At 44.9% G+C, this 25,345-nt stretch overlaps 1 protein-coding gene across 2 annotated transcripts; it reads right to left on the bottom strand.

The window, feature by feature from the left end:
• Window positions 1–246: 246 nt before the first annotated feature.
• Window positions 247–5,577, bottom strand: LOC125519023 (zinc finger protein CONSTANS-LIKE 9-like). Of its 2 annotated transcripts, none has more exons than XM_048683909.2 (5): window positions 5,267–5,577; window positions 3,078–3,759; window positions 1,773–1,967; window positions 1,241–1,527; window positions 247–1,026 (listed from the first exon to the last, which is right to left on the bottom strand). In XM_048683909.2, exons 2-5 carry the CDS (start codon window positions 3,654–3,656, stop codon window positions 900–902), a joined length of 1,188 nt encoding a protein of 395 aa, XP_048539866.1. In that variant the 5' UTR covers window positions 3,657–3,759; window positions 5,267–5,577; the 3' UTR covers window positions 247–899. The 2 variants fall into 2 exon arrangements, with proteins under 2 accessions (XP_048539866.1, XP_048539865.1); XM_048683908.2 differs by having other exon boundaries at window positions 1,241–1,530; window positions 5,267–5,575.
• Between the last annotated feature and the right edge of the window lie 19,768 nt (window positions 5,578–25,345).

Here is a 25,345-nt window from a genome sequence, read left to right on the forward strand (position 1 = left end):
AAGCCAAATCGTCAGGTCTCTTCGGCCATGTGTGCTGTTATGAAGCTTGATATCAGGCGTGTACATACACTTTTGTTGAGACTTTCAATACATCGAAACACAATAGTGAGAATCATGCCTGATAGGATGGTACATCAGTAACAAGCATGCCTGATACAATTACATTTCTACTCTTTGAGCACCTTGGCTCAGTGAAATTGTGCGAGGATAAATGTGACATTTTTCAGAGCAACTAGAGGCCAATCAGATGATCAAAAATGACATATCCGAGCATATATATATGCTCAAGTACAAATAGTAGCATTGACTAGGTCTGAAGGTTTCCTTATTTGGGCAGGGTGAGCACACAAAATTGGTGGCAAGTTTACATGGGCTCCATCACCACCACCAGCTTGAAACAACAAACTTTACAAGCACCGGCTTATTTCCTACCTGGTATTTACACATGCATAATTGCACACAAAACTCCGGATTGCAGCAGAATTCGCATAAAAATATAACGCAGCAGGATACTTCACAACTACAGCCATCTTTCACCTAAGAGAACACAATCTGGAAGCATACCGCCGAAAACACCGCAGCCAGGGTAGGTGGATGCCACATAGTCAATAGAAAGGGAGAAAAACGCAGGAAGTCCATCTAGTTGCGTTGTCTTCGTTCACCAAAACTGCTCTGGAAGCAATAGAAGACGCGAGTTCCATCCGCTGTACAGAAGGAACAGGAGAAACGGCGTTGAAAACTTGCACAACTTTCAAATCTTTTTGCCTCGTTGGTTGCTTTCTGTTCTTTTCTTTCCAGAGGTGGGTATGCCATGATTGCTTCAGCGTCTGATTTATCGATTTATCCCAGCTGCAATAGGCACTGGTTTAAGCTAACCTAAGCACAATGCTTTTCTGCATTCAGTAGCTCCTTGTGTCGAGCGGATCATAGTCATACGCTTCACCGGCCTTAACAAACCGTCCCTTGACTCTCTTTCTCACATCCGCCCTAGCCTTGCGAGATTCATACCTGATCTTGTGGTCAAACCTATCAAAAGAGCCACAACAGATGAAGAATAGTCAGCTAACTATCAAGGAAAAATAGGAGATAGAGCTACATAGGCAGTAGCATGTCAGAAAATATACAAGCTACAGAATATTTTTGTTGTATATGATTAAAAATTACCACATGGTTACAAGTAAATATGCAACGCCTTCCAGAAATAAAAAGACATAGGAAGTTTAATAATAAAGGCACTTACTTTCTTCTTTTCTTCTTCTCCTTGTACCGTGTGATAGCACTGTCTCTAATTCCAGCAAATGAGCCATCAGGACCAGGAGGAAGCCATGGAGGCTCGCCCATAAGGAGCATTGGTGATACACCACAATCCTGGTATTCTTCAGGAATGCTCTCACCAGTAAAGCCAGAATAGGAAATAGCTTGCCTCACAGGAATACAAAGACTGGAATCATCTTCTTTTACTGCTGGATTTGACATCCCAGAGTCAGCAGATAACGCATTGCTAGCAGCCGGCTGCTTTGGCTTGGGCTGCTGAAACCAAGTAATCTTGAGGTCAGCCAAAAAAAAGAAAAGAAAGAAAAAGCAATGCAATATGACAAAGAAAAAAGTGACAGCTGATGCTTTTCCAACAATGATTGTAATTCAAAAGTGACAGCTGATGCTTTTCTTAGCAATGATTGTAATTCAAAAGGGAAACCATAACAATCAGTTGTGAACACCTATAAAACATCTTTTCTAACTAAATAAATGGCTAGTGGGAATAAGCTACAAACCTCATCAGAATTCACAGCAGTCGCTTCCTTAACTTCAAAGTAACTGTCAATGCCAGCATCATCAAAGAGTTCCTCAGTCTGAATATGAGAGTTACCAAATAGTTCTTCATAATTTTCGTAACTCAGATCAATATCATCCATAGAAAAATCTTCATATATGCTGTCCTTGCTGAACATATGTTTGTCTGGCGTATACTGCACAAGGAAATCATAAGCACACATTAGTGAAAAATTAATATCTGAAGAAGCACGGGGCAGGGTAAGAACTTAAAGAGAGAAAGCCTATAGATGTTGCATATGCCAGTCCACAGAAAGAAATATATGAGAGAAAATCAAATGCAAATGAGGGAAGATCCTGTTAAGTCTTTTATCTGTACGCATCTGCAAATTTTCCCATTCATTCTTGCTGCCAAAACGAAGGCAGAGAAGGAATAGACAATATACAATTCCCAACTTAGAACTCACTAAGGAGATGCTTACGGTACGCTAACTTACATGTAGACCATTCATTACTCATATTGAATGGCCAATAGTTTACAACTTTACATGGTTAGCTATTTACCCCATAGGTGGTAGTAGACCACCAATAGTTATAAATATGGCAGGTATTCATTCCAATTAAGCACAGCATTAGTTTGTGTGATACGCACAGCTTTCCTATCATCTGGCTTGTGTTAATATTCACTTACATATGCTAATTATAACAAAAGTGCATCCTAATTTGTTCCCCAAAACAAAGATTTTAAAAAAATATTCTAAAAGAAACTCACCCTAATTTGTTTCTGAAAATGAATCTTACATATCACTCCACTGGTGGGATGCCATGTAACCTTGTCATGCTCACATTTCCAAAAATGTCCTGAATGACCCATGACATGGCAAGAATCAAGATTCATTTGTAATCCCACCAATGCTAGCATATTGTAGGCAGCGTTTATTTTTGGAAAAAATTCCAGTAGGGGTATATATTTTTACTAAGTTGCAATAAATTCTGTATCCAGTAGGGGTATATATTTTTACCAAGTTGCAATAAATTCTGTATCCAGTAGGGGTATATATTTTTACTAAGTTGCAATAAATTCTGTATAGTAAGTAACAAAAAATATACAATTGCAGTGTGCGTGCACAAAATGAAATAAAATCATGACATATGGTGCAAGTGAAGAACTCGCCAACTGTAGGGAGGAAAGCTGCTGGCTATCTTAAAACGATGGCATAGCGGGATAGTACTGTAGTAGTATATGCAACAGCATAAGTTTATTAATAGTTCTACATGTGGAAGGATATGTGAAAATCTTAATGCACCTTAGCTGTCGTCGAATCCACAGATACAGCTGTCTGATTATTAGCAGGTGGAAGAAGGTTCAGACCAGCTTCAGAAGATGAGCCTATCACAGACTTTTGCTTGTCTTCTTCATCAAGTGTTGCGCAAGCCATATCTAACAAACTGTTGTCCCCTTGAGCATTGTCTCCATTACTGACAGCACTGTCACTGATGCTCATCATGCTTATTACTTGCTCACAATTCAGCTCATGAGCCACATTAGGAATATCCAAAATGAATGACCACATTCTCGAAAGCTCTGCAGATGATGGGCACCCCGAATAGCAGTTTATGTTCTGTCTTTTGTGTCCAGCAGCAGAGGATCCAGCACTATGCCCATTCCAGTCACAATTTTGGCAAAGTGAGGTGTTCTCTTCTAGGCAGCGGACCATGGCAGGCTGTGAAGCACACCGGTCACACAGAAGTGTTCTCGTATGGCGCCGAGAAAGAGCATTAGCTGAATGCACATTGCGATCGCATGACAAGCACAAAGAAGCCGCATCGGATCGGCAGTAAACCATGGACCTATGCTCCCCACAGTAATCGCAGAGAGCACCCATGATTTTTTTTATGGACAACACCCTAAGCCAGCTCCAGGATCTTTTACTTGGCCAACAACCCCTTCTTCACGAGCTTTCAAGATCACCCAAATTTGCAAGAAACCTGTGTAGTTGTGACAAGCAATTATTAAAAATGTGTGCTAGTAGAACTCATTAGGACGGAGAAGGATATAAAACCATAAACCAGCACCCAAGGAACCGCCTTTTCAATTCAAACAAAGAAAAGCTTTCAAAACATGCAGCAACAATCATGCTGCGCCACATAGACGTCTTGCATCAACGTAACAATAATATAAAACCATGGATAATATATATCTACTTCCTAATTGGGACATCTTGCCGCCATCTACATTAAGAAGATTTTTAGGTTTCGATGGGCACGTAGGCCCGTGGACTCCGCCTCAATTTACCGACCAGCATAAAGAAGTAGGAGTCCCACTACAAAAGTACAAACCACTAGTCTTGGGATCTTCTGCTCTCGGTACCTTCTATAATTCACAATGGTTGCTTGCAAGTATATATTCCCCACTGGTCAATAGGTACTGCAAGCATATCATTGTTTACATTTGAATGAACTATATTCTATCACAACTTTGCGAATCATCTACGGACAATATGCGGTTTGCAACAAGCATCGTAAATGCGGGGAATAATATCAAACAGGAGTTATAAAAATGAAGGGAACAAAGACATCACAATATTGATTTTGTCGGGCTGAAACTACTAGGAAACATTAGGAGGTGCTTATTTTTAATGTGAAAACTTAAAATGATCGATTTCTAGTACTAAAAAATGGCATTAGATAGCCCATTAGGAAAATGGAAATGGAAAAGAAAAAGCAAAGGAAACGAAATGGACTATTTGTTCGTGCGAAGAAAGTGGTACAAAAAGTTGTTTTATATGAAAGTTATATATTTTTTGAAAGTTGAGATATTTTCAGTTCGTGCGCACCTAAGCACGCTTTAGCGGATAAAGCTAAAATACATAGATTTTGACATCTCCTTAGCGAATAAATATATAATTTATTTTATTAAACTCTATTTAAATACTGAGCGTTCCTTTTTTTGCCTATTTAATAAGGGAAGCCTATTAGTAAAAAAATCTATAATCGAAAACATGGTGACAATTAAATTAAGGAAAATTATGTTATTTTCATTAAAAAAATCCATCTGAAAAAAACGTGTATGCAGAAGGAATCATTTCACGCTTGCTGCTAAAAACGGAGGATGGCTCCTGGAGGAAAACCGATAATTGAAATTGAACTAGACGACAAAGACTGCTGTAGAAGGGTCACGAGCCACAGTGAAATCCACCGAAAGTCGCCGGCCCAATCGTGAAAACCCGAACCAAATCAACAGAAAAGTAAAACACCCCGGATCAAAGCAATCCGCGTGATCAGCATAAGAAAACGGCAGCCGTGGAAAATAAAGTAAAATCAAATCCAGCGACACCGCAGCTTCCCGAGCATAAAAAAATGGATCCAAACCACCGGACGCTGTGCTGGGACCGACACAAATCATCAGATTCGCGCTACCGGAGTTCCCAAATCCAAAGCTCCAAACAGAGACATGAACAAGCTACGTACGAAAGAAGGGAGAGGCGGCGCGCACCTTGAAGGAAGAAGCGAGCGAACCGCGGCTCGTCCTCAGATCCAGCCGGCGCCGGGAGACCCCAGGCGGTGGGGCGCGGCCAGAAGCTCGCTCCGGCGGCCCAGGCCCGGGTAGAAACTATTTTTTTTTCTCGGCGAGAGGGGGAAAAAAAGAGGGGCTGGCTGGACGGAGAGGGAATTTTCTGGGAGAGATAAGAGAGAGATGTACAGCAGAGGAGGAGAGGAGCACAACAAAAGAGAGGAAGAGAGGGCGCGGCGCGGTACAAGTAGTAGTAGTGGTAAGAGGAGGAAGTGGTAGCGTAGGGGGGGAGACGGGGTGGCGCTTTTGCGCTTTTCCGAGGGCACCCTCGTCATTCCCGCCGCGGATAGGCGCGCCACGTGTGCCCGGCCCCCGCCGGTGCGGTCCACGCCACGCCGCCGGTCCGCTCCCTCCCTCACTGACACGCGGGCCGGGTCTCTACGGGAGGTCCGCCTTGTCAGTGACGTTCTTTGGTAAGGGGCGGCGTGCGTGGAGGGTGGCTTGGCGGGTATTGCTCGGGCGAAAAGTTCCGCTGCTGCGCCCGCCACTAGCAGGCTCTCACTCGCCCGCGCACTCGCGCAGGGCAGCGGTCCACACCGTGGAGGCGGGGTCGCTGGCGGGCGGGCCCGGGCTCACAGCGACGGCCCGTTTTGGTTAGCAGCTGAAAGGCGAGGCTTTCCGACTTTCGGACGGGCGGCTGTATTTTATGATTTTCGCGTGCGCTTTTGTGTGGCAGTGGTACTAGGATGGACGGACGGGAGCCGGGGGCGACTTGGATATTCCGTCGCCACTCGTCGCGCCCCCGGAGATATTTTCCAGATATTTCCGCTTCTCCGTGCATCGTCAACCTCGATATTTAAGACCGTCTGTCTGTGTGCGCCCTACTACGTCCAGTTTTATTCTGCTGCTATGATTGTGGTGTTGTGCGCGGGGAGATATTTCCTTCCTTCCTTCCTGCCCGCCCTGTGCTGCATGCAGAGAACTTTGTCTTTTCTAACTGGTCTAGCTGTGCAACCTCAAAATATCGGCAAAAGGGACCGACAGGCTATGAGGACTTGAGTTGCTATACTGCTCGAGGTGGTCAGGGCCGGTGCCCACTGCGTCCCCCCACCCCAAAAGGGGGTCTACGTTGGTACATATTTTGGAAAATCTATGATGCTCATGTTCTTTTTTGTTGGACCGGCTTAGACGTTCGCTCAAGACATGGCATGAACGTTTTTCCTGGCAAACAAAGGATTTACTATGAAAACTTCCGCCTGAAGGAATTGCCATACCCTGGCTATATAAATTGTTGTAAAAAACATTTGCTTTGCAACCTCAGCGGACGTTCGTCGGATAGCATTATCATTTTTATTTAACTTGATGTAAACTAAGGGATAAAATCCATCAATAAACTACGTGCATAACATGGACGTCTACATAAGAATTATTAGTGATTTCTTTTTGGGATAAGTATATTTTTCGTCCCTCGATTTTTTCAAAAGCATAGAAATGGTCCCTTAACTCCAAAACCAGCAAACTATAGTCCCTCAATTTTTAAAACCGGACAAGTTTAGTCCCTCATACCACTCCTTGGAGGCGTTGTGAACATTTGTTACATACATATACGATCATATACTCTACAACATGCGAAAGAAATTGACATATATTTTTTCAAACTGTTTAATCTATTTTATTAAAAAACAGTATTTTTTAGGACTAAATAGTATATATTTTTAAACTGTATGGAAGTGATTGTGTTGATTTTGCTGATTTTTAGGCATCGTAATTTTGCAATTCGTACTAGTAGTAGGTGTTTTGGTTATCTGTAAAGTGATCAAACTCGTAGTCAGCATTTACATGCCCCTTGCTTTGATTTGAGTGCTTGTCAGTTCACTTCCACTCCGGCAAAATCAACAGGTGTACAAAAGAGACGCTTTTGAGTCGCTATAAAATATCCAAGGATGGAGATGGTGACGATATTCTACCAAGTTTGACACACCTTAACATAGTCTATTTTTTTCCAACTAAAAAAACACCGGCTTATTCCTCACTTAAATTGATACACATCGTTTTTTCTTCTTCGCAGAAAACAATATATATAATACTTCCTCCGTTTCTAAATATTTGTCTTTTTAGACATTTCAACAAATGACTACATACGAAGCAAAATGAGTGAATCTACACTCTAAAATATATTTATATACATCCGTATGTGATAGTTCATTTGTAATATCTAAAAAAACAAATATTTAGAAACGGAGGGAGTACGTCATTTCCCTCCATAGAACTCCTTGATAATATTGTATGTAAAAAGTATGCTCAAGTGGTGTTTTCTTTTGTTCCTGATTGGTGGCCGCGCGGCCCACGTCGCCAAAAACCTCGTCCCCACGGCAGCAGGAGCAGGGCCGCGCTGACGACGAAAATATCTGCCTCCCCGCCGCTACCCACCTACTAATTCGACGATCGACCATGTGGTGATCTGGTCACCTTTCCAATAATCCGTCCAGATATTTATCGCGACGGCGACGGTAACATGCCTGCAGTGGCAACCGGAACATGAGCCCAATTTCGCCACTCCCTGTGCATGCCTCCCTCCCGTCCATCCAAAACGATGCTGCTAAACTGTATACTAGCAGCAGATAAGGAGCATGCAGCATCCATCCATGGAGCCATCGTGTGTTGAGCTGTATGCGACCGAGTCCCTTTCGGCGAGTGAAAAGGGCCGGCCTACCATCATTTGCGGACGTGGACGTGGAGCGAGCGCGAGAGCTTGTGCTAGCTGCTGCCTCTCTGCTTGGCTTGCTTTTCGTAATGGCTAATGATGATGATTTCGGCAACTAAACTAAGCGTGGCTTGGTTAACTATGTTATCTTATGGACCGAATTAGCTCGTGATGTCGAACTGCTTTGGAAGCCCTTGGGCCGAGCAACACGTTACACATTTTCTGTTAAACCACGTGTCCTTTTCCTTCCCGGGAAGAAAAAGGGGACGAACGAGGAATCGACAGTTAAAACCATCCCAGGTGATTACTCAAAACCGAGCAGATTACTAAACCGACACTTCAATGTAAAATAAATACTACAATAATAGTAAATTTTAGAGCAACTCCAACACACAGACCCAAATAGACACAGATTTTGTCCGTTTGAGTCGCTCGTCCGCCTAGTAGACATGCGGCAGACACGCGAGGACGATGGATATACCGAACGCAAAGACAACGGCGGACCCATTTGCTGCCTCTACGACTGGTTCCGCCGGCGAAGCAAGCGCCCCGTGCAGCTCGAGCAGGAAGCTGCGGGGCTAGAGTGATCGGGCGCGGCCAGGAGCACCCAGGAGCACGGCCAGGCGCGACCAGGCGTGGTCGAGTGCAGCCAGGAGCGCGGCCAGAAGCTCGAGAACGGGCGCAGCCAGGAGTGCCCAGGAGCGCAGGGGAGGCAAGACGCGAGGGGCAGGCCGGGCGCGGCGAGCTCCAACCCCGAGACACGATGACGGGGACGGCAGGCCGGACACGCGTGCATGGCTGGGCCACGCGTGGCGAGCTCCACGAGTTGGACTGCAGGACGCGCTGGCGGGGCCGGCAGGCTGGCGTTGCTCCAGCTCTCGAGCGGGGGTGGGCAGATGGGTGGGAGAAAAGAGGAAAAGGAGAAGAGAGATCGGATGAGACAGGTGGGTGGATGACAAGTGGACCAAGCGGCACATGCAGCCGGACAGAGGCGGATAAAGAAGGCACAAAGAATGTTCGCTTTGTGCCCGTCTTTAACCCAAATGTGATTTAAATTTGGGCCGGATATGGGTCCAAATGGACACAAAACAGACAGCGAACGAACATTATGTCTGTTTGATCGCTCCGTTGGGTCAAGTTTTGTATCCGAATGACTCAAATGGACAAAATGGATCATCCAGTAGGAGTTGCTCTTACGTTGCTGGAACCAAATGATTTGTATGTATTTTCTGTGATTTGAAATGGGTTTGCTCTTCTTCTGCTCCGCTAGAGAAAGGTGCTTTTCCCCCAAAAATCGAGGAGTGGTGCACGTATGCCCCTTGGAGCTTGGAGATGTCCAGAGGCCAGATGCACGGTCTGCTGGTGCGACGCAGCGCACGTGAATCACAACTTTCCGCCGTACGTCCAGCTCCCGCGTGGCCCTCTCCTCCCTACACCATTCACTCATGATCGCCCTCTCTCGTGGCCCCCACCAAGAGAATCAGTCATGCCGCTGTTTGCTGATAAATTATTACTCCCTCCATTTTTATTTATTCTGTATATTAGAGTTGACTGAAGTCAAACTTCATAAAGTTTGACCAAATTTATAGAAAACAATATATACATTTATCATAATAAATCTATACGATGTGAAAGTACATTTAATAATAAATCTAATGTTGTTGATTTGTTATTGTATATCTTAATATTTTTTATATAAACTTGGTCAAAGTTTGTAAAGCTTGATAAAAACGAAGGGAGTACTATGTGACTGGTGGTTTATCACCGTGCCTCCGAGGGAAAGAAATCTCATCTGGATGGATAATACCGCGCATCCTATCCCCCCCCCCCCCCCCCCCCCCCCCGAGGTGGCTCTCGGCCGGTACAACTCAAACAACGACGTCTGCCCTGCCGTGCGCTACAAAATTAGGCCGGGGAAGCCCGAGTGCTCCACGTAGTGGCAAACTGGCAAATGCGGCGGTGAGCATTCACGCGGCGACGTCTGGCCGGAGACGCCCGCCGAAACTGGACGGCGCCGCGTGTCGACGGATCGATCGACGCCGGGACGGAAGTGGCGATGGATAATAGCTTTGGCCGAATTTCTGGAGGAGGTAGTGGCTTCGGATCCGTTCCCTGGCGTCAGGCGCGATTTTCGTTCTTGATTTGACGGGAGGCCAACCTCTGGTTCGAACGGTCAGTCAAGCAAGTGTCGATGGATCATGGAATGGATCACGAGATCCACCTAACTGTCCCGCCTAGAGCTGATGCCGTCCGTGCTCGGAAGAAAAGAGACGCACCAAGTGATTCCATGTATAAGGATGTGGATACTGAACCGTATGCATCAATCAGTCCACCCTGGTGCTCAAAGCCTCAAACTGAATGCGATGACGAATAAGTTGGCCAAACCCTGTTCAACTAACTATTTTGGGAGGAGGAGAATGGTAACAGGATGGATGGTGTGGTGGCTCAATGGCTTATGCACTCAGAAATATCATCGCCGGCAGACGCGGCTAAGGAAATTTCAGAAACGGTAACCTTGGGCGGCAATGTTTTAGTTCAGCAAGGAGTACTCCCTTAACCATGGAAGAAGCAACTTGAGACAAGTCCACTCCACATGATGAGTTATGGTTCAGAAAGTTCAGACATGACTGCATAGTCAAGCACGTACGAAGCAGATGAATGGTGGCGATGGGGCGTGCCAAGAGGATAAGTGATATCGTGTAGTCTCAGTGACGAGATGCAAACCCGGTGCTTAAGTATGGTTCAATATATATAGCCAAAATATCCTCGTGTGGCAAGATATGGTTCAGTAGAATTTGCTTAAGAGCAACTCTAGCAGTCAGCATATTAGTAGCTTCCATAACACGCATGGAACACGCTCCATAATATTATGGTGGTTGCCGAGGGGACGCAAAAAAGCACAATTTCCGTAAACTGTGTCTTCAATTTATTTTTTCATGTGGGATCCGTTTGTCATTGAGTATCAAGACTTCTTCCCTCCTCATCTCAACAGTGGAAGCGTTTTTGTAGTGGATTACAATTACGGTTTTCTACTACAATTTCGGCTATGGGATTTTCTGTTTGAAAATGACCCCACACGCGAAGGATGCCTAGGCTGCGACGACTTCTGTAGTCACGCGGTCGCTCCTTGATGCGGGACAAGGCCACATTTCTTAAGCCCGCCATCCATTTCTGCCAAGAAGGCCACCGATACGCGGGCCAAGATAGTGTTTGACCGCGGGAAGACACTCCAAGATGGCAACTAGTTCAGTTTTACAGAGTGCGTCCACCTCGACCCACTTGTAGTGATTCCATGCCCTTTCTCAGAACTATCTCTCTATGCATTCCTCTTCGGTCTTGTTGGGGAAAGGTCCGTGAAGAGGGTTGGCGACATGGCCGATTGGGGTAAGGGTGGCGACCACATGGAAGGGGGATGATAGGTGAGGACTGGCGCTAGCAACAGGGGTAGATAAGTGCGGAGTGGCATCGTCGAGCAGGGTGGCCTGGTTCGTATACCCACGAATTCGGCGCTTCGGCGGGAACAAATGTTGGATCACGGGTAGGAAATGGGTGTGAAACGCACTGGCCGTCATTAATGAACACTCTTCCCAATGGAAAAACGGTTGTGCTAATGGCAAGGGTGGAAGTGGCAGTTGTACAGACGACAATCTCTAATATATCTATATTTTTTTATTATTTCATGTTATTATATTATCATTTTTGTATGCTTTACCTGTCATTTCTTTTTTATTTTTTTCCTGAACTAACCTATTAATTTAGTGCCCTGTGTCAGTTCATGTTTTCTTTTGCATGTTTTTTGTTTCTGAGGAAAACTGTACCACAGAAGTCCAAACATGATGAAACCTTACAGTGATTTTTCCTAGAACATAAAAGACACTAGAAGCTTCGGGGGAGGACGAGAAGGCCCATGATGGGCCCACAAGCCAGGGTGGTGCGCACAGGGGGTAGGTGCGCCCCCTGACTTGTGGGCTCCTCATAGCTCTTTTTGACCTCATTCATGGCCTATAAATTCACATATGTTCTGAGACCTTTAGAGCGAGACCCAAAACAATTTTATCGATGTTGGAGTGGTAATCATTAGGGAGGCTATCTTCATCAACCTAGCTTCCTCCATGATGATGTGTGAGTAGTTCCTTGAGGACCTACGGGTTCATAGTAGTAGCTATATGGCTTTCTCACTCTCTTTTGATCTTCAATACAATGATCTTCTTTAAGATCAATCCATGTAATCTTTAGGGGGTCGTAGCACCTTCGATGCCTGGTTCCAGCTCTAGGTGGTGCCAATCATACACTAGTAGAAAGTAGGGCTTTGCTTCGGGCCTGGCTAGCCCATTAGTCCCGGTTCAGCCACGAACCGGGACCCATGGGGCATACGTCCTGGTTTGTGAGCCCAGGGGGCCGGCCGGGGCCTCGTGGGCATTGGTCCCGGTTCGTCTGGACACATTTGTCCCGGTTCCTGTCACGAACCGGGACCAATGGGCCTCGCTCCTGGCCCACATACATTGGTCCCGGTTAGTGGCTCGAACCGGGACAGAAGGGGGAGCTTTAGTCCCGGTTCCAGCCACGAACCGGGACAAATGAGTTGCCTATATATACCCCATCACCGCAGCAGAGCACTCCACAGTGCTCTGTTTTTTTTGTCCGGTGAGGAGAGGGTATTTGGGTGCTCTAGCTCACCTCCTATGCACATGAGGTGTTCGATGAAATGCCCCAGCCACGCTAGTTAAGCTTTCTCCTCTCGAAGCTCGACCTCCAAGCTCCATTTCCCCCGAGATTTGTCTAGGTTTAGCGGTCCGCCACGTCCCGTCTCCGTCTTCACCGCCGTCGATCACCCGCGCCGATCTCGTCGCCTGCACCACCGTGGTGAGCCTCTTGTTCTTATCTTCTTCCGAAAGAAAAAATTCTTACTTTAGATAGATACTTGTCTAATCTTCTTACTTTTATTATTGCTTGTTATTATATAGTGCGATGGTTTTGGTATCTACCCCCGTTGGCCCTCGTCCTGGCTATGATTCAGATGTGGTATATATATTATCTTTTATAACTATTTGGTTCATTTATTGTTTATGACAATTATGCCCATCAAGTTGACATATATTTTATTTATGTAGGAGGTAGTTGAACCGGAAATACCAACCGACCCTATTGTCGAGAGGTTAAATTTAGTTGAAGAAGAAACCAATTACTTGAAGGAAGAAATAAAAAAAATTGAGGAGGAGGAGATGATATTGGAGTTGCATGTTGCGGATGTCGTCGATGATCACAAGATCAAGATGGATGCAATGCGGTTGAAGATTAGAAAGATTAGAAAATATGCCATTCATACCGAGGCTTGGTATCATTATACCGTTGGATCAATTTTTACCTTGGTTGTGATTATAATCGCATTTGTTGTTGCATTGAAAGGTTTTACATAGTTTCAATGTATGGTTTAACTAGATGCTCTGGATAGCTATATGTTGTTCAATGAGAATTATGTATGTATTTTGTTTTTAATGTGATGATGAACTTCTATTAATTTGGTCACTTATCTATTCATTAGAGCTATATGTACTAAATTGACGATGTGGCTTTGAATGGTGCATTTTGAATACAGAAAAACTATGGAGTTTAAACAAGTTCAAAAAAATGAAATCCCTTTTTAACAGACGAGTTTCCGTATGAAACCCTCATACTTCGAAAGAGATTGTCCGTTTTGTACACGAAGTGCATACAGTTTTTCCCGTAACCCTCTCTACTTTCTTGCACATGCTATGTGGGTGAAATGATGATACCATGCCAACTTTCAACCTTTTCAGAGTGCATTTGAAATGCTTTTCAATTTCAGGGTCTTATACCTCAAAATAATCAGTTAATGCATGAAAAATAACAAATGAAGTCAGAAAGGGTTGAAAATTGATGATGTGACTTTGAATGGTGCATTTTGAACACAGAAAAACTCTGGAGTTCAAATAAGTTCAAAAAAATGAAATCCCTTTGTAACAGACGAGTTTCCGTATGAAACCCTCATACTTCGAAAGAGATTGTCTGTTTTGTACATGCAGTGCATCCAGTTTTTGCCGTAACCCTCTCTACTTTCTTGCACATGCTATGTGATGAAATGATAATACCATGCCAACTTTCAACCTTTTCAGAGTTCATTTGAAATGCTTTTCAATTTCAGGGTCTTATAGCTTAAAATAATCAGTAAATGCATGAAAAATAACAAATGAAGTCATAAAGGGTTGAAAATTGATGATGTGGCTTTGAATGGTGCATTTTGAACACAAAAAAACTCTGGAGTTCAAATAAGTTTTAAAAAATGAAATCCCTTTGTAAGAGATGAGTTTCCGTATGAAACCCTCATACTTCGAAAGAGATTGTCCGTTTTGTACACGAAGTGCATCCAGTTTTTGCCGTAACCCTCTCTACTTTCTTGCACATGCTATGTGGATGAAATGATGATACCATGCCAACTTTCAACCTTTTCAGAGTTTATTTGAAATGCTTTTCAATTTCAGGGTCTTATAGCTCAAAATAATCAGTAAATGCATGAAAAATAACAAATGAAGTCAGAAAGGGTTGAAAATTGATGATGTGGCTTTGAATGGTGCATTTTGAACACAGAAAAACTCTGAAGTTCAAATAAGTTCAAAAAATGAAATCACTTTGTAACAGACGAGTTTCCTTATGAAACCCTCATACTTCGAAAGAGATTGTCCATTTTGTACACGAAGTGCATCCAGTTTTTGCCGTAACCCTCTCTACTTTCTTGCACATTCTATGTGGGTGAAATGATGATACCATGCCAACTTTCAACCTTTTCAGAGTTCATTTGATATGCTTTTCAATTTCAGGGTCTTATAGCTCAAAATAATCAGTAAATGCATGAAAAATAATAAATGAAGTCAAAAAGGGTTGAAAATTGATGATGTGACTTTGAATAATGCATTTTGAACACAGAAAAACTCTGGAGTTCAAATAAGTTCAAAAAAATGAAATCCCTTTGTAACAGACGAGTTTCCGTATGAAACCCTCATACTTCGAAAGAGATTGTCCGTTTTGTACACGAAGTGCATCCAGTTTGCCGTAACCGTCTCTACTTTCTTGCACATGCTATATGGATTGAATGATGATACCATGCCAACTTTCAACCTTTTCAGAGTTCATTTGAAATGCTTTTCAATTTTAGGGTCTTATAGCTCAAAATAATCAGTAAATGCATGAAAAATAACAAATGAAGTGAGAAAGGGTTGAAAATTGATGATGTGGCTTTGAATGGTGCATTTTGAATACAGAAAAAGTCTGGAGTTCAAATAAGTTAAAAAAATGAAATCCCTTTGTAACAGACGAGTTTCCGTATGAAACCCTCATACTTCGAAAGAGATTGTCCGTTTTGTACACGAAGTGCATCCAGTTTTTGCCGTAATCCTCTCTACTTTCTTGCACATGCTATGTGGATGAAATGATGATACCATGCAAAAACAAAATTAACTCAAAAACTTTTATAAAACTCTAATAGCAATAGGAATGAACTAAAAATCTTTTTATAAACCTCTAGTATTTTTTAAACAAAAAATATATAAAATTCATGCCACTGAAATTATCAAAGTATTTTTCTGTTCAAAACATGAAAAGCAGAAAGAAACAAACTAAACTTTAATAAAAAGTAGAAACAAAATTAAATAAATTAAAATTTAATAAAATAAATAAATAGAAACAAAATAAACTTTATAAAAGTAAAATAAATAAACTTTAATAAAATAAACTTTATAAAATAAAACAAATTTAAATTTAATACAATAAATAAGTAGAAACAAAATAAAAGAAAATAAAATAAACTTTTATAAAATAAAGAAGTAGAAACAAAATAAACTTTATAAAAGTAAAATAAATAAACTTTAATAAAATAAATAAAAATAGCAACATTAGTTTTTTGTTGTAAGTAGAAACAAAATAAAATAGATAAATAAAAAAAAAGAAAATAGAAAAGTGCCAACTACTGGGCCACCACGACGTGAATACGACTAGAAACCTTATCATGGGCCAGGATTCAGGTCCGCAAAAGGCCCAGTAGGCCCATCTGGCATAGGAGTGACAATTAGGCCTGTAAGTTTGCAATCAAGAGGAGTTCGAGAGGGGTGCGGCAGTGGAGCTTATAAACCACTGCGCGCCCCTCTCAACTAGCGAGGTGGGACTAAAGTTTTGACCACAGGGAGCAGTAGGCCTTTGGTCCTGGTTGGTGGCACCAACCGGTACCAAAGGATGGTATTCGTACCGGTTTGTGCCACCAACCGGTACGAATGCCACCCTTTGGTACCGGTTGGTGCCACCAACCGGAACCAAAGGCCTCCGCTTCCCGCCCTTTGGGCTGCTGAAAAGAGACCTTTGGTTCCGGTTGGTGGCACCAACCGGGACTAAAGGGGGCATTGGCACCAACTGGGTATATAAGAAAACACTTAGCAGTTTCGATGAAATCCATCACTTCTTCTCCCCCGACGCCCCTGCTCCTCCTCGTCGCCGTCGCCGCCCGACGCCCCTGCTCCACCTTGCTGTCGCCACCGCCACCGACGCTGTCAGGCTGCTCAACATCGCCGTCGCCACCGCCACCGCCATCGACACCGCCAGGCTGCTCAACGTCGCCGTCGCCGCCGCCACCGACGCCGTCAGGCTGCTCAACGTCGTCGCCGCCGCCGCTGACGCCCTCTGCCCCGATGACGGCGTCGACCCTCGCGCCCCTGCCGGCCCCGACGCGCCGCCTACCGTGCCCCGCCGCCCCCTGTGAGCACCAGCCTGCTCCCGCGCCCCTCCCCTGTCCCGCGCCCCTGCGCCCCTACCCTGCCCCGCCGGTGCCAGCCCCGGCCCCTCCACTGTTGTAACACCCCGGATGTAATTTACCTTATCTGTACTCCAACTCTTGCCGTTTCCGGCGCTAAGTTATTTTATTTCCTCGTTGTCGGGTTTTTGTTTTCGTGTGTTGTTGCCTTTGTCATGCATCTCATATCATGTCATCATGTGCATTGCATTTGCATACGTGTTCGTCTCATGCATCCGAGCATTTTTCCTGTTGTCCGTTTTGCATTCCGGCGCTCCTATGTTCCCCGATGGTCCTTTCTACCTCTTTTCGTGTTTGGGGGTTAAACATTTCCGGATTGGACCAAGACTTGTCATGCGGCCTTGGTTTACTACCGGTAGACCACCTGTCAAGTTTCGTGCCATTTGGACTTCGTTTGATACTCCAACGGTTAACCGAGGGACCGAAAAGGCCTCGTTTGTGTTGCAGCCCAACACCCTTCCAATTTGATCAAAAACCCACCTAAGCCTCCTCCATCATCTCGGTCGTTCGATCATGATCGCGTGGCCGCAAACCGCACCTCATTTGGAGCTTCCTAGCTCCCTCTATGCCTATAAATAGATCCCTTAACAAAAATCCCGGATCCCCTCCTTCCAAACCCTAGCTTTCCACCTCGCGCGCCGCCGGACATGTCCGAAGCCGCGCCGGACAGATCCCCACCGCCAACCGCCGCCTGACACGTGGCGTCCGCCGCCCCACATCGCCGCCAGCCGCGCCGGCCCGCGAAGCCCGCTGGGAGCTCCCGCGGCCCATCTCCGCCGACCCGTGCCCGAGGCGCCAGGGGCTCGCCGCGCCGCCCGCCTACCTCAGCGCGCCGCCGCCGCCAAGACGCCGCCCCGCCGCCTCGCTCGTCTCCGGCGAGCGCCGCCCGAGACCGCCGCGCCTCCTCACCGCGGCCACCTCGTCGCCAGGTCCGGCGACGACCTCCTCTGGCCAGCCAAGCTCCGGCGATGACGAACTCCGGCAACCCCGAACTGCTACAGTGTCGAGTCCCGATCCAGATCTGAAAACCTCGGTTGATTTTTATCCCCGAACCCTAATTTTTTGCAAACTTTGGCATGTCATAACTCTCTCATCGTAGATCCAATTTGTGCGTGTAGCATATCAAAATGTTCGTCCCGACGAGTACATCATTTCATCTCATTGCATCATTTTCATTTGAGCTCATGTTGATGCCCGAAATGTTGTTGGAAGAGGGCTATGTGATGAATTTGTCAGATCTGTTTTAGCAAATGGCATTTTGTCATTTTTGCCATATTTAACGTGTGCATGCTATGTTCCTGAGCTCTACATGTGTTTTGTTATATGCCATGCCATCTTTACAGAGGTGCTTGCCATGTATTTTTGTGATATTTGTGGTGACTAGCACAAGCTTGCAAAGTAGCGTAATCGGTAATGCTGATTTCAGCGATTTAGAATTTCACTAAGTCCTTGTTCTGTTTTTGTCGTTATGCCTTATGTTCATGTTGTTTCCTAGTGGTCCGTGCCTCTTTTGAGGATGATCAGTAATGATGTTTTTTTAACATTATGGTGCTCTATCCATCCATGTCTTTGTTTGCATTTATGGAGCACCCTGCTTGAGTCAATCGAGCTCTACTTTTGCTATAAAATGATCCTGGCAGATTGTTGACATGTTTAGCGATTTTGCCGAGGATGTTGCTATTGATCCGTGCATGCTATGTTGTTGTTCTTGCCATGTCTAGCTTCCATGGCATGTATTCTTGATGGGTGTATGCTTAGTTTGTCATGCCATGCTCTGTAGTGAGTGCATCGAGTTCGTAAACATGCCTACTCGTTAACTGTTTTGCATGCTCCAGTTTTTCACTAAGTCTGAATCTGTTTATGTTTTTGCCATGTTCACATGCTTGCAATGGTATTGTCTGTTCCCTTTTGGCTCAAGGTCACTAAGGGACTTTTGTTAAGTGCTTTGAGTAGCTTCATTTCATGCCTTGCTTTGCCATGTTAAGTTCCTGTAGCTTGTAGTTTTCATGCTCTAAAATGTGCTTCCTGATGATAAATTCCAGACTTGTGTTAATTTCACCAAGTCTGAAACCTGTTATCATTTGCACTTTTGCCATGCTTGTTTGAACCTGTTAATGGATGAATTAGCCGTAGCTCAGTGTTCATCCTTTGTCAAGCTTCATGATTGGATCCCTGCTATGTATTTTGTTGTTATGTTTGAGTGCTGTAGCATATTTATCTTGATGCATTTAGTTGGTCACTTGCGGATTATCGCAGACTGGTGCCATATTTGTTTTGCTTGCCATTTCCAAACCATGCATCCGATTCCGGTGATCTTTACATCGATTTCAACCGAAATCACCTCACCTTTCTAGTGGCACTCTTGGATTTACAAGTTGAGGCCAGGTTCAATCATTCCTTGTCAAATCTTGTATATGCATCACATACCGCATCCCGCATATCATACCATGTTTGCATCATGTTGTTTGAGCATTGCATGTGGTTGATTGTGTTCCGTTTGCTTGTTGTTCTTGTTTGGGTAGAGCCGGGAGACGAGTTCATGAACGAGGAGCCCGTTGAGTTCGCTTACGAGGATCAAGTCAACTCTGACAACTTTGCAGGCAAGATGATCATACCCTCGAAATCACTTCTATCTTTGCTTGCTAGATGCTCGCTCTTTTGCTATGCCTATGCTACGATACCTACCACTTGCTTATCATGCCTCCCAAATTGCCATGTCAAACCTCTAACCCACCATGTCCTAGCAAACCGTTGATTGGCTATGTTACCGCTTTGCTCAGCCCCTCTTATAGCGTTGCTAGTTGCAGGTGAAGATTGGAGATCGTTCCTTGTTGGAACATTGTTTATTGTTGGGATATCACTATATTATCTTGTTATCTTAATGCACCTATATACTTGGTAAAGGGTGGAAGGCTCGGCCTTATGCCTGGTGTTTTGTTCCATTCTTTCCGCCCTAGTTTCCGTCATATCAGTGTTATGTTCCCGGATTTTGCGTTCCTTACGCGGTTGGGTTATAATGGGAACCCTTGACAGTTCGCCTTGAATAAAACTCCTCCAGCAATTCCCAACCTTGGTTTTACCATTCGCCACCTAGCCTTTTTCCCTTGGGTTTCGCGGACTCAAGGGTCATCTTTATTTTAACCCCCCCGGGCCAGTGCTTCTCTAAGTGTTGGTCCAACTAAGCGATGTCCGGGGCTACCAGGGGCAACTCTGGGCTGGCCTACCCGACGTCTGGCTCATCTGAGTGTGCCCTGAGAACGAGATATGTGTAGCTCCTATCGGGATTTGTCGGCACATTCGGGCGGTGTTGCTGGACTAGTTTTACCATTGTCGAGGATGTCTTGTAATCGGGACGCCGAGTCTGATCGGATTGTCTTGGGAGAAGGAATATCCTTCGTTGACCATGAGAGCTTGTGATGGGCTAAGTTGGGACTCCCCTACAGGGATTTGAACTTTCGAAAGCTGTGCCCGCGGTTATGGGCAGATGGGAATTTGTTAATGTCCGGTTGTAGATAACCTGAAACTTAACTTAATTAAAATGAATCAACCGCGTGTGTAACCGTGATGGTCTCTTCTCGGCGGAGTCCAGGAAGTGAACACGGTGTTGGAGTAATGCTTGACGTAGGTTGTTCTAAGATCACTTCTTGATCATAGTTGTTCGCCAGTGCTTTTGCCTTCTCTTCTCGCTCTCATTTGCGTATGTTAGCCACCATATATGCTAGTCGCTTGCTGCAGCTCCACATCATACCTTGCCTTACCTTTAAGCTTAAATAGTCTTGATCGCGAGGGTGCGAGATTGCTGAGTCCCCGTGACTCACAGTTTACTTCCAAAACCAGATGCAGGGACCGATGATACCGCTCCAGACGATGCGCTTGAGCTCAAGTGGGAGTTCAATGAAGACTCTCGTCGTTACTATGTGTCTTTCCCAGATGATCAGTAGTGGTGCCCAGTTGGGGCGATCGGGGACTTTGTCGCATGTGGGGGTTGATCTTTATTTTGGTACCGTAGTCGGAGCATGAGTGTATTGGATGATTGTAATGTTATTCATGTATTTGTGTGACGTGGTGAGTGTAAGCCAACTATGTATCCTTTCCCCTTTTATCTATTTACATGGGTTGTTGTGAAGATTACCTTACTTGCGACATTGCTTTCAATGCGGTTATGCCTCTAAGTCGTGCTTCGACACGTAGGAGATATAGCCGCATCGAGGGCGGTACAAGTTGGTAATCAGAGCCTTCCCCGACCTTAGGAGCCCCCTGCTTGATCGAATCGTTGGCGTTGTTGAGTCTAGAAAAATGTTTTGAGTCATTTAGGAATTATATATCGAAGAGTTAGGAATTCTTTTTACTCCCCAGTCCCTTCATCGCTCTGGTGAGGTATCCTGACGTAGAGTTTTGACTCTTCTCTTCTCAAATTTCACTAAATTTTTTTTAGGATCACGCGGGTATCTTGGAATCATTCCGATCGATTTGTGACGAGAACATTGTTCTTGGTGCCTCCCGTCATTTAGGGGTTGTGGCAGTGTCCCGGGGAGTTGAGCTCCGAGGTGTTGTCGTCACAATTTTATCGTTGAGATTCTGGAATACCTGAGTTTCGCCGACATGGAAAATCTCTTTTATGCAGTTGTTGGTGAGATAACCTCGACGCCACCCAGTACTGGGGCGGGAGTTCGAGAGTATTACCATAACTCATACAACGGATGCTTTTCGAAGGTTGAGGTAGATGATTTCCGAAGTTTTTCTCGGTTATGTGTTGAAGGATGGGTGCAACTGGATGTAGGATTTGCTAGATTTGGGTGAGATATTATGCTTCCCCTGTATCCCCAACACCCGATTGCATAACCGGAATGGTTCGGGAGTTTCATAGGTGGGAATTATTGTAGCTCTAGTTCTTCTTCCGCGGATATTTGGTTTGGGATTGGGTAATCCTCACCAAGTATTTGTTCTTGTTCCGTACCTTGTTGTTTTTCTTCTACCTCAATTCTAAGTGGCTTCTCAATTTATGGATATGTGACCATTTCAATTGGAATGCATTCGTTCATTTGGTTCGGATGTGAAGACTTTATGTCGCAATTTCAATCCGTTTGATTCAGCTCAAATATATGTCTGTCAAGTTGCTAACGGATGTCAACCTCTTCAGGATGGCTCCTCCAACGCGCACGACTCCGAATCCTGATCCGCCACCACCACCTCCACCTCTGGAGGCATGGCAAGCTGTGATGGCCGCTACCAATGCAAACACGTAGCTGATCATGCAACTTCTTCAAGAGCGCAACCAAGGGAACCAGGGCCATGGCAACAATCAGAATCAGTTTGCTACACTCAACCAGTTCCTCGCTAATCAGCCAAAGACCTTCAACAATTGTGTTGAGGCAACAGACGCTGATGATTGGCTCGTGGACATATGCAAGCATTTCGAGTGCAGTAACATCAGGCCTGAGGACTTTGTCAAGTTCGCCTCCTTCCAACTCAAAGACCAAGCTGCAGAATGGTTTCAGCAGTACAAACATTCCAGAGGAGGCCGTGTGATTACCTGGGATGAATTCCGTCAAGACTTCAAAGCTCATCATATTCCTCAGAGTGTGGCTGAGAGCAAGCGTGAGGAATTCCGCAACCTGAAGCAAGGCACTATGTCTGTTTACCAGTACAACATCATGTTTCAGAAGCTCGCCTGTTTTGCTAAGCAGGATGTCCCTGACGAGAAGAGCATGGTATATCAGTTCAGGGGTGGTCTTAGAGAAGAAATCCAGCTAGCTCTCGTCCTCTTTGAGCCCAAGAAGTACGATGAGTTTTACAACATGGCAATGAAGCAAGAGACTGCTCAACTGAAGTTCGATGCTTCCAAGAAGCGAGTCAGAGATGCAACTCCTTCTTCCTCAACTCAAGTGGCTAAGCAGCAAAAGTATTGGCTTCCTCCTCCTCCGTTCTGTCAGCCTTATCAGCAGAAGAGCAATGGTGGCAGTGGATCTTCCCACCCACCCAACCCTGGCTTTCAGAACAAGACTTTGTCTACAGCTCCAAGATCAAGTGCTCCGTATCACCGTCCTCTCTCGGAGGTCACGTGCAACAAGTGCCAACAGAAGGTGCACTATGCCAACAAATGCTTCAATTAGAGGCGTCTCCCTCCTCCTCCTCCTGTGAGATCGGCAAGTATAGCTGTGGTCAAGCATAACCCCAAGTCTGCTAAGGTCAACTTGATGAATGCAGCTCAGGCAGAGGACTCATCAGATGTCATCATGGGTAACCTTCCTGTTAACGATATTCCTGCAAAAGTTCTTTTTGACATTGGTGCATCGCATTGTTTCATCTCGAGACCATTTGTTTCTAAGCATGAGTTGCCTTTACAAGATTTACCTAGGCAGTTATCAGTTGTTTCTCCGGGTAAATTCATGAATGCAAGCGCTATAGCCCCGGATGTTACTATCACGTTGGGCGACTACAAGTTTCTATCCTCTCCAGTGGTCCTTGGTAACTCGGATATTGATCTTATTCTTGGTATGGATTGGCTTTCTAAGCACAAGGCTCAGCTTGATTGTGCTGCCAGGCAGATTCAATTGACTCATTCGTCTGAGGATGTAATTGTCTTTGCCGCAAGGGATGATACCATTCGTCTGTTTTCTCTCAATGAGAAGGATGAGATGGAGGCCATCTCGCAAATTCTAGTCGTTTGCGAATATCAAGACGTCTTTCCAGAAGAGCTTCCAGGAATGCCTCCGCACCGGCAAGTTGAATTTGTCATCGATCTTGAGCCTGGCACGGAACCTGTTTGCAAACGTCCTTACAAGCTGGGACCCAAAGAGTTGAAGGAGCTGAAGAAACAACTCGATGAACAAGAGCGAATGGGTCTCATCCGACCTAGTTCTTCTCCGTGGGGCTGTGGAGTTCTTTTTGTGAAGAAGAAGGATGGAACGGACCAACTTTGTGTTGACTACCGTCCATTGAACAAGAAGACTATAAAGAACAAGTACCCACTTCCCAACATCAACGAGCTGTTTGAACAACTCAAAGGTGCTCAAGTGTTCTCCAAGCTTGATCTCCATATGGGCTATCACCAGATTCGAATTCGTGAGCAAGATATCCCCAAGACAGCATTCAGAACAAGCTATGGTTCATATGAATACACTGTCATGTCTTTTGGCCTCATCAACGCTCCTCCGACTTTCTCTCGCATGATGAACTTCATCTTCAACGCCTACACAAATGACTTCGTCTTGGTCTACCTCGATGACATTTTGGTCTTTTCCAAGAACAAGGAAGATCATGCCAAGCACTTGCGTTTGGTGCTCGATAAGCTCAGAGAACATCAGTTCTACGCCAAGTTTTCAAAGTGCGAGTTTTGGCTCGATGAGGTTCTCTATCTTGGGCATATCATCTCTGACAAGGGCATAGCGGTGAATCCTGAGAAGGTGTCTGCAATTGTGAATTGGGAACCACCTCAGAACGTGAAGAAACTCCGCAGCTTCCTTGGTCTCGCAAGCTATTGTCGAAGATTCGTTGAGAACCTCTCAAAGATCGCGAAGCCTCTTTCCAACCTTCTCCAGAAGCATGTCAAGTACGTTTGGTCTCCTGAATGTGACATCGCTTTCAACATCCTGAAAGAGAGATTAGTCACTGCTCCAGTTCTGACTCCTCCTGATGAATCCAAACCGTTCGAGGTCTTCTGTGATGCCTCTCTTCAAGGTCTTGGTGCAGTGTTGATGCAAGAGAAAAAAGCTGTGGCTTATACCTTGTTGGAAATATGCCCTAGAGGCAATAATAAATTGGTTATTATTATATTTCCTTATTCATGATAATCGTTTATTATCCATGCTAGAATTGTATTGATAGGAAACTCAGATACATGTGTGGATACATAGACAACACCATGTCCCTAGTAAACCTCTAGTTGACTAGCTCATTGATCAATAGATGGTTACAGTTTCCTGACCATGGACATTGGATGTCGTTGATAACGGGATCACATCATTAGGAGAATGATGTGATGGACAAGACCCAATCCTAAGCCTAGCACAAAGATCGTGTAGTTTGTATGCTAAAGCTTTTCTAATGTCAAGTATCATTTCCTTAGACCATGAGATTGTGCAAATCCCGGATACCGTAGGAGTACTTTGGGTGTGCCAAACATCACAACTTAACTGGGTGGTTATAAAGGTACACTACAGGTATCTCCGAAAGTGTCTGTTGGGTTGGCACGAATCGAGACTGGGATTTGTCACTCTGTGTAAACGGAGAGGTATCTCTGGGCCCACTCGGTAGGAAATCATCATAATGTGCACAATGTGATCAAGGAGTTGATCACGGGATGATGTGTTACGGAACGAGTAAAAGAGACTTGCCAATAACGAGATTGAACAAGGTATCGGGATACCGACGATCGAATCTCGGGCAAGTATCGTACCGCTAGACAAAGGGAATTGTATACGGGATTGATTAAGTCCTTGACATCGTGGTTCATCTGATGAGATCATCGTGGAACATGTGGGAGCCAACATGGGTATCCAGATCCCGCTGTTGGTTATTGACCGGAGAGTTATCTTGGTCA

This window comes from Triticum urartu, chromosome 7A (genome assembly GCF_056163025.1).
Source record: "Triticum urartu cultivar PI428250 chromosome 7A, HENAU_Tu73, whole genome shotgun sequence".
NCBI lineage: Eukaryota > Viridiplantae > Streptophyta > Magnoliopsida > Poales > Poaceae > Triticum > Triticum urartu.

What these genes read in the sequence shown, in the direction of transcription:
- LOC125519023 (XM_048683908.2), bottom strand. Translation starts at nt 3,656, where the DNA reads ATGGGTGCTCTCTGCGATTACTGTGGGGAGCATAGGTCCATGGTTTAC. An exon ending in TGGATTCGACGACAGCTAAG is followed by an intron (nt 1,968 to 3,077) that starts GTGCATTAAGAT and finishes TTCCTTGTGCAG; the next exon opens with TATACGCCAGACAAACATAT. An exon ending in GAGAAGAAGAAAAGAAGAAA is followed by an intron (nt 1,027 to 1,240) that starts GTAAGTGCCTTT and finishes CTCTTTTGATAG; the next exon opens with GTTTGACCACAAGATCAGGT.